The 16,673-nt window shown below is 39.9% G+C and overlaps 1 protein-coding gene across 7 annotated transcripts in view; it reads right to left on the bottom strand.

Moving 5' to 3' along the window:
* ZNF841 (zinc finger protein 841) overlaps window positions 1-16,673 on the bottom strand; it is a 71,386-nt gene that overhangs the window by 6,000 nt on the left and 48,713 nt on the right. For 2 of the 7 annotated variants that reach the window (XM_017503886.2, XM_017503893.2), the window contains exons 2-4: window positions 13,088-13,179; window positions 7,094-7,220; window positions 6,202-6,333 (exon numbers count right to left, since the gene is read on the bottom strand). In XM_017503886.2, coding sequence (XP_017359375.1) covers window positions 6,202-6,333; window positions 7,094-7,220; window positions 13,088-13,102 — 274 coding nt within the window. In that variant the 5' untranslated portion in view covers window positions 13,103-13,179. Of the gene's footprint in view, window positions 1-6,201; window positions 6,334-7,093; window positions 7,221-13,087; window positions 13,180-13,802; window positions 14,591-14,618; window positions 14,686-16,673 lie in introns of those variants that run through there. The other 5 variants (XM_037729724.1, XM_017503888.2, XM_037729725.1 and 2 more) reach the window with 5 other exon arrangements.

Below are 16,673 nucleotides of genomic sequence, written 5' to 3'. Positions count from 1 at the left end.
ATTAAAAAGAAGGTACTGTGATGATATGGGAAGACTAACATTTATGTTTCTATAATATTTGCTATGAAATTTATCAAATTGCATGTCCCATGAGTTCTATTTCCAGGTATATGTTTAACAACCCTACATATCAGGAGATATGTAAACGAATGTTCTTACATTTCAATCCTGAAGAAAAAACAGAAAACAGCCATGAAGAGGAGATGGATGAATTCATTGTGTATATACACATAAAGACACCATAAAACCTTACTGACAGTACAAAAATGTTAAGGAGATATGGGATGCAGAATGAGGATCCCTAGCCCAGTAGGTGAAGATTTGTTTGAGAAAACAAAGAAAGCAGGAAACTCTTGTCAAGGCTTAAATATACGTTAATAGAGACACAGTATATATATACATATATATATATACACACACATATATGTATATATATACACGTATATATATGATGAACGTAATCTGGGATATCAAAAACACAACATGGAAGCAGATCTGTAAAAAAGTCATTTTTGCATGTAACTGAAGTTAAGCTGTTATTAGTTTAAAATAGGATGTTATAAAGCTAAAGTGTTTTCTGTAATTGCAACAGTAACCACAAAAATGTATAGAAGACACGCACAATGGAAATAAAACTATTTCAGGGAAAAAAATCAACTAAATAAAAACGAAGGCAGTAAGAGAAAGAACAACAAAATTCTAAAAGAGATACAGAAAACACTTAACAAAAGGGCAATATAAGTCCTTTTCTATCAGTAATTATAGTAAATGTAAGTGGTTTATACTCCACAATCAGAAGACAGACACTGGCTGAGTGAATTTTTAAAACTGGCTTCAGCTACACACTATCCAGAAAAGACTCATTTTAATTCAAAGGACACACATAGGCTGAATTGAAGGGATGAAAAAAGATATCTCCTATAAATGGTAACAGAATGGAGGCTAAGATGATATCAGTTGAAATAGACTTTATGTCAAAACTGGTACAAGAGACAAAGAAGGGCATTATATAATGATTAAAGGGGTAATTCACTAGGAGGATATAATAATATGTGCCTAATATTAGATATCCTTAAAATGTAAAGCAAAATTAACATAACTAAAAAGAGAAATACTTCCACAGTAATAATAAGAGACTTCAATGGCCCACTTTTACTTAAAAATAGGACAATCAGACAGAAGAAATATAAGGAACTACAGAATCTAAACTATACATCAAATTGGACCTAATCTATATATGCACATCACTCAAAAAAAGCACAAGTTTTTCAGAACTTCATATGAAACATTCTTCAAAAGAAATATTTGAAAAGAAAAAGTTTTAAAACTAAAGACTAAAATTGTAAAGCATAACTTTACCCCATCATAATAAAATAAAACTAGAGATCAACAGCAGAAGAAAATTAGATCATCAACAAATATGTGGAAACAACATATTCTTAGGCTGGGCATGGTGGCTCATGCCTGTAATCCCAGCAATTTGGGCAGCAGAGGTGGGTGGGTCATCTGAGGTCAGGAGTTCGAGACCAGCCTGGTCAACATGGTAAAACCTTGTCTCTATTAAAAATACAAAAAATTAGCTGGGCATGGTAGCAGACACCTGTAATCCCAGCTACTTGAGAGGCAGAGGTTGAAGTGAGCCAAGATCACACCACTGAACTCTAGCCTGGGCAACAAAAGCAAATCTCCATTTCAAAAAAAAACAAAGAAAAAAAAACAAGAACAACAACAACAACAACAAAACCCATGCTGTGAAACAGCCAATATGTCAAATTAGAAATCACAAGGGAAATTAAAAAAAAATCTCAAAACAAAAAAAAATGAAAATAGAACATATCAAAACTTATGAATGTAGAAAAAACAGTTCTGAAATAGAAAATGTATAGATACAAATGCTAACATTAAAATAGAAGCTATCCAATGGAACAGAATAGGAAACACAAAAATACAGCCATATGCCTACAACCAACTGATCTTTGATAAACTCAACAAAAACAGTTGAGAAAAGACATTCTATTCAATAAAAGGTGCTAGAAAAACTGACTAGCCGTATACAGAAGAATGAAACTGGACTCCTGTCTCTCATCATATACAAAAATTAATTCAAGATGAATAAAGACTTACATGTAAGACCTCAAGCTACAAAAATCCTAGAAGAAAACCTAGAAAAAAACTTTTCTGGACAAAATAAAAATTTTTTTTTCTTTTTTAAAGAGACAGAGTCTTGTTCTGTCGCCTAGGCTGAAGTACAGTGGTGCAATCTTGGCTCACTGCAACCTCAGCCTCCTGGGTTCAAGCAATTCTCTTGCCTCAGCCTCCCAAGCAGCTCAGATTACATGCATGTGTCACCACACCAGGCTAATTTTTTTGTATTTTTAGTAGAAACAGGGATTCACCATGTTGGTCAGGCTGGTCTCAAACTCCTGACCTCAGACTCTAAAATGATCTGCCCACCTCAGCCTCCCAAAGTGCTGGGATTACAGGCATGAGTCACCACTCCTGGCCCAATACAAGTTTTTTAAGAGAATTTATTCCTCATTGCTTGACCATCATGAAAAAACATAATGGTTTTATAAATAGTAGAGAAGTTCTTGGAGTGCAAGAAATGGGCTAAATGTAAAATATATTTTAAATAATGATTCAGTATAACATGATGGGCATGAATGTATATAGGCGAATAGTTATTATAATATAGCATTTGTTCCAAGAAAGGAAGAAACGGTGCAATTTAAACAAAACCCAGCAAGTTACATTTAGGAAACTGAGACATACTACAGAAAAGTAATGTATCTTATATAACAAAGAATGATCAATCTATTAAATGGTATTTCCACAATTAAGATAGTAACTTAATTAAAAAATTATGTTTGAGATATTAAAACTTTCCAATTTAAAAACTATAATCAATTTAATTGACAAATATATAGTTTAATAGGAACTAAGTCAGGTGAAACAGAAGCAAAAGGAATGAACCGAAACTGTCTTAACACAATAGCATGTTGTTTGTGTAAGTTTAGGGAAACTGCTGTTAAGCTATACCATCTGTACTAAAGAAGGAACTCTAGTAAAATACATAAAACAATACGCATTCCCCTGTGGGTAACCCCCCATATAGGCACCGAGGAATGAGAGCTAAGCAGAGCCCTGGCACAGTTAGGGCTTGAGGAATATCTCACTTTATAGTGTTACTACTCAGCTATTTCCTTTTATATAATCCTTTATATAATCATATATTAGTTTATAGAAATAGGGCTTGAAGTATCCCTTTATATAATCCTCTATATATAATCATATAATAGTTGATAGTATGAGTGCCTAAAGAATATTTCCCTACATATATACTTGTAATTATATCTTAGTTCATAATCGGAGGAATGCCTAGAGTGGACACAGTACAGAGCATGAATTAAGGAATAAGCAGCTTATAATCAGAGGAATGCCTAGAGCAGATACAGTGCAAGGCATGAATTAAGGGAAAACAGTTATACCAGGACAAGAATCCACGGCCCAGGCGGCAGCGTTCAGTATTGTAAAGACACCAGCTGTATGGCAGGCTTGGGGTGAGAGCCACTCCTCCTGATAAAGGGACTTGCCGGACTTTGCTCCAGTTCTTGTGGAAAGCTGCCCTCAGAACGGCAATCCACCTTGGTGATTGTGAACTTTATCAGCTCTTGCTACTGTGCTGCTTGAAAAGCATCTTCCCATAGAACCCATTGGAAGCTGCCAGAAGGTGGCAGTAACCTTGACAGCTCTGTCACTGCTATGTGACTTAAAGCATCCTCCCATAAATCTTCCTTAGAAGTAGTTTCCCATAGATAGAAGTATGGCACACTGCACCCTCTTCACTGTGCACGGCCCACCTTCAAGCCTCGGTGGCCTAATGGGGGTGGACCCTATGTTTTATTGCTCACGACCCTATCACTATCCTTAAAGATGATTTCACTCACTGCCCTACCCCCTAACCTATACACAATAATTACTCATGCTTCTGGACATTCGGGGCCTCGCCTCGCCAGGCGCCTCGCTGGCCGCTCGCCACTTATAGGTGGCATGGCCCCCTGAGCCCAGCTGCATTTTCCTTGTACTTCTGTGTCCTGTCTCTTTATTTCTCGGATCCTGCGCCTCAGCACAGCATAAGGCTCACCCCACGACCCTGTGGGTCACTCAACCCTACATCTGGCTCCCAACGTGCCCTACATCTGGCACCCAACTTGTGGGTTCCTTATTGCTGTGCTTAGCGTAGCTGTCAGAGCTACTACTGTGGAGAATTCAGCGCTGGATTCCTGGGCGTTTGGTAAGAAAAGTGGGACTGGCTTTTTGTAACGCTCACAATAATCTCGGGGTTAAAATGGGACAAACAAACTCTAAGTATGACTCCTATATTTCCTTTATTAAAACCCTACTAAGGCAGGGGGGTATTTCAGTCTCCTCAGACAAGCTTGTTGAGCTATTCAATCTTATAGATTCTCTCTGTCCATGGTTCCCAGCTGAAGGTACACTTGACTTGCAGGACTGGGATGAAATTGGTGATCAGCTTCGTATTGCCAGGAGTGCGGGTAATGAGATGGCCCCCTCGGCCATTGCAACCTGGGCCACAGTTCGCAATATGCTTGAAACATTGGGAGCCAGATGTAAGGCTGAGTGCCGCACATTCCCCAACACAATACTACCATACATAGAAACATAAAACAAAGAAAACTGAGTATCCTCAAAAATATGGAACAGATCATTAAATAAATAAAAACAAAGTATACTTATAGTACATGAAAATGCACCAGATGAAAGCAATGTTTGCTTAAAGCAAATTTTGTGGACTTAAAAAATGTAAGCCTCATTCAACTTCATTAGCTTCCTCAATAAGATCAAAGACATACTCACTGTAAACGGAAAATACTGGGGAAGAAAAGTGTGGCACGAGCAGTGGTTCAGGCAACCGCCCTGCAGACATGAAGCTGTGAACTTGGACAGTGTTACCCCTGGGAGAAATTCCTACACCATTCACCACTACCTCAAAAATGAGGACCATTAGTATATGAGATCGACATTGCCACAGTACCCTTGAGAGACACTTTTGTGACAGTTCTCAAAAACCAGGCTCTTGTGATACTCTCTATCTGAATATCATGATACATCCTGACCATTCTACTCTGGCTTTAATAGTCACTACTGTATATCGCAAGATGATGTTAAAACTTATCACTCAAAGTGCTCTCCTTCAAGAATTTTCTCTTACCCAGTCAACCCACTCCATGAGATAGTCCACAGGATGTTCATAACCCCAAGATGGGTTATCATAGCAGAAAAAAGGATAAAATGTCGGACCCTAGAAATCTGTTTATCCAAAGCAAGTCTCAGAGGCAAAAATTCACACAAACATAAAAGACAATATAAAATTAGGAAGAGCCAAGGCATAAACAAGACAGAGAAAAACACAGGAGTTGTATTAGGAGGGATCTCAAAATGATACTCTGCTCTGTCCACAGATCCCAGCCTAAGAGTCTGAAGACAGAGATATGCTCCCCGTGTAGGATTAAGAATAAAGAGAGGAACTTTGTGTCAACTATCTTTACAGTTTTTCTATGTAACAATCTCAGGAAACCCAACTGACTCCCCTGTCACAAACCCAAGAATATTGTTCAAAGAAGAACTGAATAAATGGCTGAGGGACCTGAACAGACGGACAGAGCTGAAGACAGTCCCATGCAGTGTCAGGATCCCAGCTTCAAAGAAAGGGTAACCAATGTTTCCCCATCTCTGGACCAGCACTTTCATGTATAGGAAATGGGGTGGAACCAGAAAAGCTCCAGGTATCAGGACTATGGAGCCCTCAGCTCTAATGTACATGAATCAGGGAACTGAGCATCAGATGGAATCAAGAACAGGAGGAGAGGCCACACAGGAAAGAGACTCTTTTGAAAAGGTCCTTCCCATGCCACAGAGTCAAAGCATCAGAGTTCACAGAATACAGATGACACTGTGATCCATCATAATAGTCTTGTCCTTTGCTCTGTTTGAGCTGCAGCGCCACTGGAGACTGAAATGATAAACTTATACATGTCTGGGGAGTAAAGTGATAAACAGGAAAGAAGAAAAATTTTAGAGCTCATAGAAAATCAAATTTGTTTCCTTACAGAACTCTCCCACTTGCAGTTTTACACAATTTCATGGTGCTGCTTCCATTGTGCCCATCTGAACTCTTACCTGTGATCACATCTTTCATGTATTCCCCCCAATTTGGGTTCCTTGTTATTTTCACTTGGCTCACCACAGTCCAGGGCTCTTTTCCCTGCTCCAACATGGAGATAATATTCAGGTCAGGAAGACAGAGTCCTGCTTATAAAAAAAGAAAGAAGATGTCCCATGGTTTTTCCAGAACCCAGACTAACATTTAGGTTGAAGAGAAAACACTGCAGTTGAATCTACAAAATGTTTCACAAACTCATCCATTGACTGCCTCCCTCTGAATGCTTAAGGAACACTGTAAGATGCAGACGCCTAGCCCTCTCCCAAGAAATAATGAATCAAAAACACAGGGACAGGCCAAGCATACGAGCTCATACCTGTAATCTCAGCACTTTGGGAGGCCAAGGTGGGAGGACTGCTTGAGCCCAGGAGTTCAAGATCAGCCTGGGCAACACAGTAAAACCCTGTCTCTACTTGGGCATGGTGGTGCACAGCCATAGTCCCAGCTACTTGGGAGGCTGAGGTAAGAGGATGGCTTGATCCCAAGAAACTAAGTTTGCAGTGTGCTGAGATCATACCACCGCATTCCAGCCTGGGTGACAGACTGAGACTGTGTCTCAAAAAAAAAAGCACAGGGATAGAAAACAGGAACAGGGAATTTGCTATATTAAATGTGCTATAAGGTTTTATATGTACATCAGTTCTAGAACCACCACTTATGTACAAAGAAGGAAGCAGAATATCCATAGAAACGGGACAGTTAAAGGCCAGATACAGCATTATGAAGCTTTTTATTTGTGAACAAACAAGGCTTCAATCTCTGTCAAATAACGTAGGACCTCCTATAATAAGGAAAGTAACAAAAATGCACAAGGGAATATCCTAACTTCCGGAGGAAAATTATCCTCACCCAGGAATCCCAGATTCCTGTAGTTCTCCAACATCACGTCCCTGTACAAAGCTTTCTGAACAGGATCCAGGTATTTCCACTCCTCCTGAGAAAACTCTATGGCCACATCCTTGAATGTCAAAGATCCCTGAAATGAAAAACACATTTCAATGATGAACAATGAATGAGCTCTTATCTTTACATAAAATGAGAAGAGAAGGTCACATCAATTTGATTGAAGTATGTGTTTTGACATATTCATGAAAAGCAACTGTGAGATAATTATATGTCCCTAATTTTAGTTTTTATAAAATTCAATAGGAGATTAGAATTTTTGTGGACAAAATAAGAAATAAACACATGGTTATCCCCATGCAAGTATTAGATATTATATCTGATACACCTAGTGAGGGTGTCTGGATGAGCTAGAATACAAGTGGTATCTTCAGAGATGACAATGCTCTTAGTGGCTCTAAAGAAAGGTCAGAAACTAAGAACTGTAATGACAAGAACAACAGCAACGTCTAAAGTTTTGGAACATTTCTCGTGCCGGGCATTACTCCAAATGCTTTACATGTTCTAATTCAAATGACGACATAATAACCAATGACAGAAAGATTTCTTCCCATCTTACTAGAAGACCATTATGTCACAGACACACTAAGAAACTTGCCTAGGTCAACGACCTGCAACCAGCAGAGCAAGCACCTGAACCTAGACGTCTGAAAATTAGAGCTGAATCAACAGAATCCAACAGTTACATAACAGAGTATGTCCTAGTCTTTCTGTGCAGCTATAACAAAATAAGGCAGACTAATTTATGAACAGAAATGTATTTCTCATGATTCCGCTGGCTGCGAAATCCAAGATCAAGGTGCCAGCAGGACTGATGTCTGCTGAGGGATATTCCCTGCTTCCAAGATGGCGTCTTGTTGCTGCATCCACTGGAGATGAGGAATGCTGTGTCCCCACATGGCAGAAGGGACAAAAGGGGCAAAAAGCAGTGAACTCACTAGAATAAGCCTTTTGATATCTCAGTGAAAAGAACACCATATCCCATGGACAAAGGCAGACCCCTCAGGATCCAACCTCCTCCTGAAGGCCACACCTCATAATTCTTGGAGATTGGGCATTGGGGATTCAGTATGAACATAAATTGTGGAGGAGAGAAAAACACTCAGACCATGGAATTCTACCCCTGCCTGCCAAAATTCATGTACTTCTCACATACAAAATACATTCCATCCCAATGACTCCCAAAGCCTTAACGTTTTCTACTACTAATTCAAAAGTCTATACTCCAGAGCTGCATCTCATTATAATCGAAATCAGATATGGGTGAGACTCAAAGCTGTGTTGCATCTGGAGGCAAACTCCTCTCCAGCTGTGAACCTGTGAAATCAAATGAGTTATGTGCTTCCAAAGTACAATAGTAGGGCAGACACAGGTTAGATATTTCAATTCCAAAAGGGAGAAACAGGAAGGAAGAGGTACCTGTTCCCATGTAAGTCTGAAACCCAATAGGGCACACACATTAAATAATAAGGCTTGACAATAATCTCCTTTGACTCCATGTCCCACCTTCTAGACATTCTGGAGAAGAGGTTGGGTCCCCAGCATCTTGCGAATTCCTGCCCAGTAGTTTTGCTGGGATCACCTCACATGGAAGTTCTTACGCACTGTGGTAAAGTGCCTACAGCTCTTCCAAGCTGAGATCACATATCAGTGAGTCTACAGTTGTGGGGTCTTGGTGAGAGGGGAGACCCCCCTCACCTCCTTCAATTTCACCTCTTCTGCCCCACCTTCCAGATGGGAAGGAGGGTGAAGAAGGAAAAAAAAAATTAAATACCGAAGAGCTGGGAAAATGACTCCCTTTTTAGTTCCCAGCATCTCTGCTATCTGTTAACCTAAAAAGCGCTGCAAATGAATGTTATCTCTGCCGGCTGGAGCCCAGCACTGGTTCATGAGCCCACATCTCCACAGACCAGGCTCCCTCCTGGAAACACCTCTGCTAACAAACAGCTTGCTGCTTTTGTCTTGTCTCTATAAGCCCCCCTCCCTTGCTGGTTCCCGCTCACGCTGCATATGAATTAGCAAATCAATAAAGCCAAAAGATTGTAAGGTCAGACTCCAGCAAATGGACAATGACATAGTTCCACCTCAGTTTCCCCTTTAGCAGCTCAAAGAAGCTGCAGCTCAGGGAGCTCAAGGAATGAGGCTGTAGCACCCCTACAACTCCCAGCTGAATAAAAAGCCACTTCTTCCTCAGTTAGGTGTTCAAGAGGTTTGTTCCCCACCACTCCTGCTGCATCACCGTTAGATGGTCCTTACTATAGGCCTCCTGTTACTGCTTGATCTCTGCTTTTATTTTACTGCACCATAGTTTGCCCCGGCCATCTTTTCCTACAGATACTGAAGTGTTTTATATAAAAAGGCATAGTGTTTGCATACAACCTGCCTATATCTTCCCATATGATTTTAATCATCTCTACATTATTTATAATAGCTAATACAGTGTAAATGCTATGTAAGTAGTTGTTATACTGCATTGTTTAGGAAATAATGACAAGAAAAAAAAGGACTACACATGTTCAACACAGACGAAACCAACCATTTTTTTCTGGCTATTTGTAGTTCACAGTTGGTTCCACTCGTGGCTGCATAAGCCATGAATACAGAGGACTGACTCTGAATTACCGAAGAATTTGAAATAGCAGCCACAAGAATGCTCAATGAGTTAAAAGACAGCACACACACAGACAAGTTCATGAAATCAAGAAAACTGTATGAACTATACATGCAAAGAAGAATATCAACAGACATTAACAACTTTAAAGAATCAAAAAGAAATTCTGAGGCTGGGCACCATGGCTCATGCCTGTAATTCCACTACTCAGGGGAGGCTGAGGTGGAAGAATCACTTAAGCCCAGGAGTTCTGAGACCAACCAAATTAGGCAGGCGTGATGGTGTACACCTGTAGTCTCAGCTACTCAGGAGGTTGAGGTGGGAGGTTCATTTGAATCCAGGAGGCAGAGGATGCAGAGAGCCAAGATCATGCCACTGCATTCCACCCTGGGCAAGAGTGAAACCCTGCCTGAAAACAAAACAGAAAGAAAAAAATTCGAGCTAAAAATACGGTAACTGAATTCAAAAATTCACTAGGTGAGTTCAACAGCAGACTTAATTAGGCAGGAGAGGGAATCAGTGAACTTAAAGGGGATTCTGACAGGGAGGAAAACAAAAACTATAAAAAATAAAGAAAATAAAGAGCACCTAAGGGGCTCATGGGGAAACCCTCAAGTACCAAGAACATATGCATTCTGAAAGTCCAATAACTAATGTAAATATGTAAATACACCTAACATTACTGAACTGTAAGCAAACAAACAAACTTTACTGAAAGATAATACAGATATGATCACTGACAAAATCAATTCTTATGGGAAGATGTGGTGACTTAAAGACCCATAACTGTAAAAATTTATAGCCATTCGAACACAAAATATGTCAGAATTTATTAAAATGTGACTGTTATATAAAAAAGGAATGAACAAAAGTCTGGAAAGAAAATGGAGGGCTTTGCCAATCTTCATATGAACCTATTAAGATATTTATAATCTGAAACTTTAAAAGCAATCAAATATAATCTATAAAAAGATGTACACAAAAATTCAAATTAAAGATTCATGCAAAGAAAAGGTAAGCAAGAAACATGAGATTTTAAAGAAACATTGTATTTTATAATCACACTGTGAGCCAGGTCTTCCAAAAAAAGATAAAAAAAAAATTTATTTTTGCTTTTGCGGTATACCATCCTAAAATAAGCAATCATTCTTTGAAATGCCTGTGAAGGAAGCCTCAGACGCTTGTGGTAAAGACAGCATGCACAGCGGCAGCCATGGTGACATTCTTTGTAAAAGTGAAAAATTGTAAAAGATTCATATGTCTTCATTTAGAAATTGCTCCAAAGAGGATGCAAAACAAGCTATTCATGTTTATTAACATAAAAACATGTACATTTCAAAAACTTGCAAAATAAAATATCCCAGCCGAACATTCAATGAAGAACTGTTTTCTAAAATCTCCTAATGATGTGTAAATTCATCCTGACACCTCTGACTCTTGTCACAGAACTCACAATAGTAGCTCCTCAAGGAAATGTGAGGCATGGTGAAGGATGTCACAGGAAAAGGAACTTGGGTTCCTCTGGATAAAGAGTGATCAACTCTTCTAGGATGGTACATTTCCTATTTTGATGAATCTGGCTAGATTCCCCACTCTCCTAAGTTCAAGGGTGCCCCCTCCCACCAATGACACATGACATTTCGCTCTTTAAATAAAAAAAGGTACTTGGCCAGGCGTGGTGGCTCACACCTGTAATCACAGCTCTTTGGGAGGCCAAGGCAGGCGGATCATGAGGTCAAGAGATTAAGACCATCCTAGCTAACACAGTGAAACCCCGTCTCTACTAAAATATAAAAATTAGCTGGGTGTAGTGGTGCGCGCCTGTAGTCCTAGCTACTTGGGAGGCTGAGGCAGGAGAATTGCTTAACCCCAGAGGCAGAGGCTGCAGTGAGCTGAGATCAGGCTACTGCACTCCAGTCTGGTGCCTGGTGACAGAGTGAGACTTTAAAAAAAAAAAAAAAAAAAAAAGACAGTACTACTATGTTCTTTTTTCTCTTTGAGGATCTAGAAAAAATAAAAGTTCTTTATATTTCCATTTTCCAATGCCTTGGACTGTGAGGATGTTTCAATATTTTGTGGAAATAAAAATAAAATAATTCTTACTTTATGCTCAATTTTCTTTTACTGCATTCTAGAAGCTATTTCATATTCTGTAAAGTTTTAAATTATGGCCTTAACGTCCTTTTTTTAGGTTATATTTTTTGTATAAAACTGAAATGTATCTTGATGCCCTGTTTTTCACTTGTTTGCTTATAAATTTTATGGTGTATCCTTAAGGTACACAACATAGTAAGGCATAGATAGTAAAAAACTCACTATAGTTTAACAAATTAACATATCCATATCTCACAGTTAACTTTTTTTTTTTTTTTTTTTTTTTTGTGGCAAACAGCTAAAATCTCATTTAGTATAAATTTCACATATAATAAAATGTTATTCCCTATCATCCTCATGTTGTATCACCTTCTTAATGCCTAAATTGCATCTCTGCTTGGACTTTTACCACAAAACAAATATATGTATCATGTGATGTTTAAAATAAAAGAAATATAATATTTAATAATAATTGGTAGAATGAGAGAATTTGGCTCCATCTTCTCAAAAAAGTTTGGCTCTGAGCAAAATTATAACTGTTTTACAAAACAACTGCTGGTAAGAGCCCCTGCAGGAACACTGCATTCTGTGTGGGATGGATATGCAGAGAATGGCTAAATTAATCTGATGTTCAGGTTGATTTCATATTTTAAATTCAATGATGGAATAAAACACCCTCTATCACTGATGTCTGTACCTAGTTTTTCATTCCATTTCCAGGTATTAAGATTGTGGAGTTAGAAAGAGTTGACTCATTCATTATAGCTTCAAATGTGGTATAAAGTCAAGGAGAAAAGATCTCCGCTTAAAGGCATCCTTTCAAGAATATATGAGGTTATTTGTACACATTAGCAGGTGCGTTAACATGTGACTTCCACATACAGCTTCTCTACTCCTGGTTTACTGAGAGCTAACAGTGCATTCAGAGGTTGCTCCTAAACAATCTCTCCTGCCCAAAAACTGACATCACAGGACCCAGACCCCCTCTCCATCCATGTTTGGGTGTGAGCACTTCCCAGAACCATGCCCAGTGGAGCCTCTTCCCAAGCTCATGTCACTAGGTCACTGTGAGATCAGGAATCAAGTGCAGATAAGAGGGTCTGAAAGAAGGCATGGGTGAGTGTGAGCAAACGTATCAGGCAGGATGCTTCAGACTCAGGGAAGATTTGCAACTCCAATGCCCTGCATTTCAAAAAGGAAAGAGACAGAACAATCTATCAAGAATATCACTTTACCTGAGTAAGAGCCATCCCTGACTCCTTTTCTTTTTTATTCCTCTTCTGGGCTTCTCTCTCAGTCAATATAATTAATTCTTTAAAAGTCAAATCTGAAAGTCAAATATATGTTGTTTAATGCTTGGAAACAACACATTCCTTTCTGTGAAACAACCATGCTTTGAAAATTCTTCCCTAAGTCACCACCGTGCCACAGACTCATCACAGAAAACCTTCCCTAATGAAAGCCTTCTTTCACTAGAGTCTGAGGCCCTAATGTTCTCCTCCTACACTGAGACTGGCTTACAGACGTCCATGGGGTTCCACACCCTTCCCAGATACTCCATGGTGTTCCCCATATCCTGCTACGAAATCCCACATGCCCCAACAACTCATAAACTCATGCTGAATGAAGGCATACAAAGACACCAGAGAACTCAATGACCCAAGACACCCTATTCCATTCATAATGACCTCACCTCCAAACACTGGCACCACCATCTACTAAAACAGATTATTCCAGTGATGCACATGCCCCAATGAGACCCCAACCAACATCTTCCAAGGAAACTCTCCATTTTGACATTTGGATATTCCAAAACAAATCTATAACCATCTTAACTTGCAGCTCAAAATACTCCAGAAAACAAAGGTAACCCCTCTGAGATTTTCCAGATAATACTTCTGTCAGTTGCATGATGATTCTTGCACTCCCAAAAGACCTCACAGAAGATACCATGAAGAGTGCTTATGGTGGTACAGCTCTGGGATCCATGCCCTGAGGACCAACGAACCAATTCTCCAGCTGCCCAGCATCCCTGTGGGCACAGCTTAGGCCTTGCTTCTCACTTCAGTTGATTCTAGAACAACATGAGTTTGGATTGTGTGGGTCCATTTATAGAAGAATTTTCTTCAATAAACATCTTGAAAAATATTTTGAAGATTTGCAATAATTTAAAAAAACTCGCAGATGAACCACATACCCTAATTAAGAAAAAGGCATGCCAGGAATGCATAAAATATACGTAGGTATTAGCATATTAGTCTATTTGATTTACTACCATCAAATATACACAAATCTATTCTAAGTTAAAATTTACCAAACTTATACAAACACCTTTAGACTGTGTATGGTGCCATCCGGAGTCAAAATAAATGTAAAAATGTAAAGATGCAGTATTCAATCACAATTGCATAAAATTAACTGTAGTACATATTGAACTACTATAATAATTTCATAGTCACCTCCCATTGCTATTGTGGTGAGCCCAAGTATCTGCTAGTGTGCCCTGTGATGTTAATCATCTCCATGTGAACAGTCCATCTCACTAGTACACTGCGGATGGCAGTAAAAACTGATCTCTGTGTTCCAGCACATTTTTCACTGTGTTTCGTGCAATACCATATACTCTGAGTAATAACCCAGGACCCATCTGAAGTGCCACTGGTGATGCTGGAAGTGCTCTCAAGAAGTAGAAAAAGGTCATGACATTACAGTGTCATGTATTATTTGAACATGACATTACAACATGTTCAATTGCTTGATACATACCATGGACTGAGGTGTGCAACTGCAGCTGCCCGCCGTTTCAAGATAAATGAATCTGGTGTAAGGACCACTGCAAAAGAGAAAATTCATGAGGCCGTCACTGCAGCTACACCAGTAGGCACTAAAACAATGCAATTTTTGCTAAATACCTTCTTTATCTCATATTCAAAATGCAACTTTTATACAGGTGCAAAATCACTATAATGAAAGCATACTTGTATACGATTTGAGAAAAAGGGAAGTATTTTATGACAACTTAAAGCAAAAGGAAGGTAAAGGATCTAAAGCTGGAGAATTTGATGCCAGCAAAACATGACTGATAATTTGAGAAGTTTGGCTTAAAAAATGTCAAGAACTCCAACCAAGAGGCAGTAGATGGGGTCCCAAACCCATGAAGAAAATCATTAATGAGCCAGGCATGATTGCTCATGGAAGGCCAAGGTGGGCAGGCCACTGGAGGACGGGAGTTCCAAACCAGACTGGGCAACATGGCAAAACTCTTACACTACTAAAAATACAGAAAAATTGGCCGGGCGCGGTGGCTCAAGCCTGTAATCCCAGCACTTTGGGAGGCCGAGGCGGGTGGATCACGAGGTCAAGAGATCGAGACCATCCTGGTCAACATGGTGAAACCCCGTGTCTACTAAAAATACAAAACATTAGCTGGGCATGGTGGTGTGTGCCTGTGATCCCAGCTACTCAGGAGGCTGAGGCAGGAGAATTGCCTGAACCCAGGAGGCGGAGGTTGCGGTGAGCCGAGATCGCGCCATTGCACTCCAGCCTGGGTAACAAGAGCGAAACTCCGTCTCAAAAAAAAAAAAAAAAACAGAAAAATTAGCTGGGCATGGCAGCGTGTGCCTATAGTTTCAGTTACTTGGGAGGCTGAGGTGAGATGATCCCTTCAGCCTGGAAGGCGGACATTACAGTGAGCCAAGGTCACACCACTGCACTCCAGACTAGATAACAGAGTGAGACCCTGTCTCAAAAAAAATTTTTTTTTATCTCCCAGTGGAGTAAAAAAATCAAAAAACAAACAAAATCATTGAGGAGAAAGGATATCTGCCTGGACAGGTTTTTAATGCAAACAAAACTGCCCTATTCCCCCCACCGCTCCCAAAAAAGCCACAATACAATTTATTAATAAAGAAGTGAAGGGCCAAGACTTATAGAAAGAAAACAAGACAGGCAAATTCTACTGTTTTATGCAAACGCAGTCAGGTTAATGATCAGGACTGCCCTTATCAATAAAGCTAACTCCTGGGCCTTGAAGAAAAAAGATAAACACCAGTTGCCAGTCTTTTGGCTGTACAGTAAGAAGTCCTGAACAATGAGAATAATTTTTCTAGATTTCCACTTATGTTCTGTTCCTGAAGTCAAGAAGTACTCTGCCAGTAAGGGACTGCCTTTTATTAAAGTTCTTTGATATTGGACAATGCTCCCAGACACCCACAACCCCATGAGCTCAACTCAGAAGGTGGCAAAATACAAAGTTCCTAATCTGGAGGACACAAGGACCTTGAAGGCTCACTATGCTACGGAAAGAATTGTTAATGCTATGGAAGTTTAAAATCAGAACAGAGTGTCCCGGAGCAGTGGCTCACACCTGTAATAGCAGCACTTTGAGAGGCCGATGCAAGTCGGGCAGATCACTTGAGGTCAGGAGTTCAAGGCTAGCCTGGCCAACACTGTAAAACCCTGTCTCTACTAAAAATACAAAAATTAGCCAGGCATGGTGCTAAGTGCCTGGAATCCCAGCTACTTGGGAGGCTGAGGCAAGGGAATCATTTGAACCCAGGAGGCTGAGGTTACAGTGAGCGGAGACTATACCACTGCACTCCAGCCTGGGCGACAGGGTGATGCTCCATCTCAAAAAATAAAATATAAAAAAATTAATGGCCGGGCGCGGGTGGCTCAAGCCTGTAATCCCAGCACTTTGGGAGGCCGAGGCGGGTGGATCAAGAGATCGAGACCATCCTGGTCAACATGGTGAAACCCCGTGTCTACGAAAAATACAAAACATTAGCTGGACATGGTGGCGCGTGCCTGTAGTCCCAGCTA

Source organism: Cebus imitator, unplaced genomic scaffold, assembly GCF_001604975.1.
Source record: "Cebus imitator isolate Cc_AM_T3 unplaced genomic scaffold, Cebus_imitator-1.0 Scaffold316, whole genome shotgun sequence".
Classification (NCBI taxonomy): domain Eukaryota; kingdom Metazoa; phylum Chordata; class Mammalia; order Primates; family Cebidae; genus Cebus; species Cebus imitator.
The sequence above is the reverse complement of the archived record's forward strand: the minus strand, read 5'-3'. Positions and strand labels throughout refer to the sequence as shown.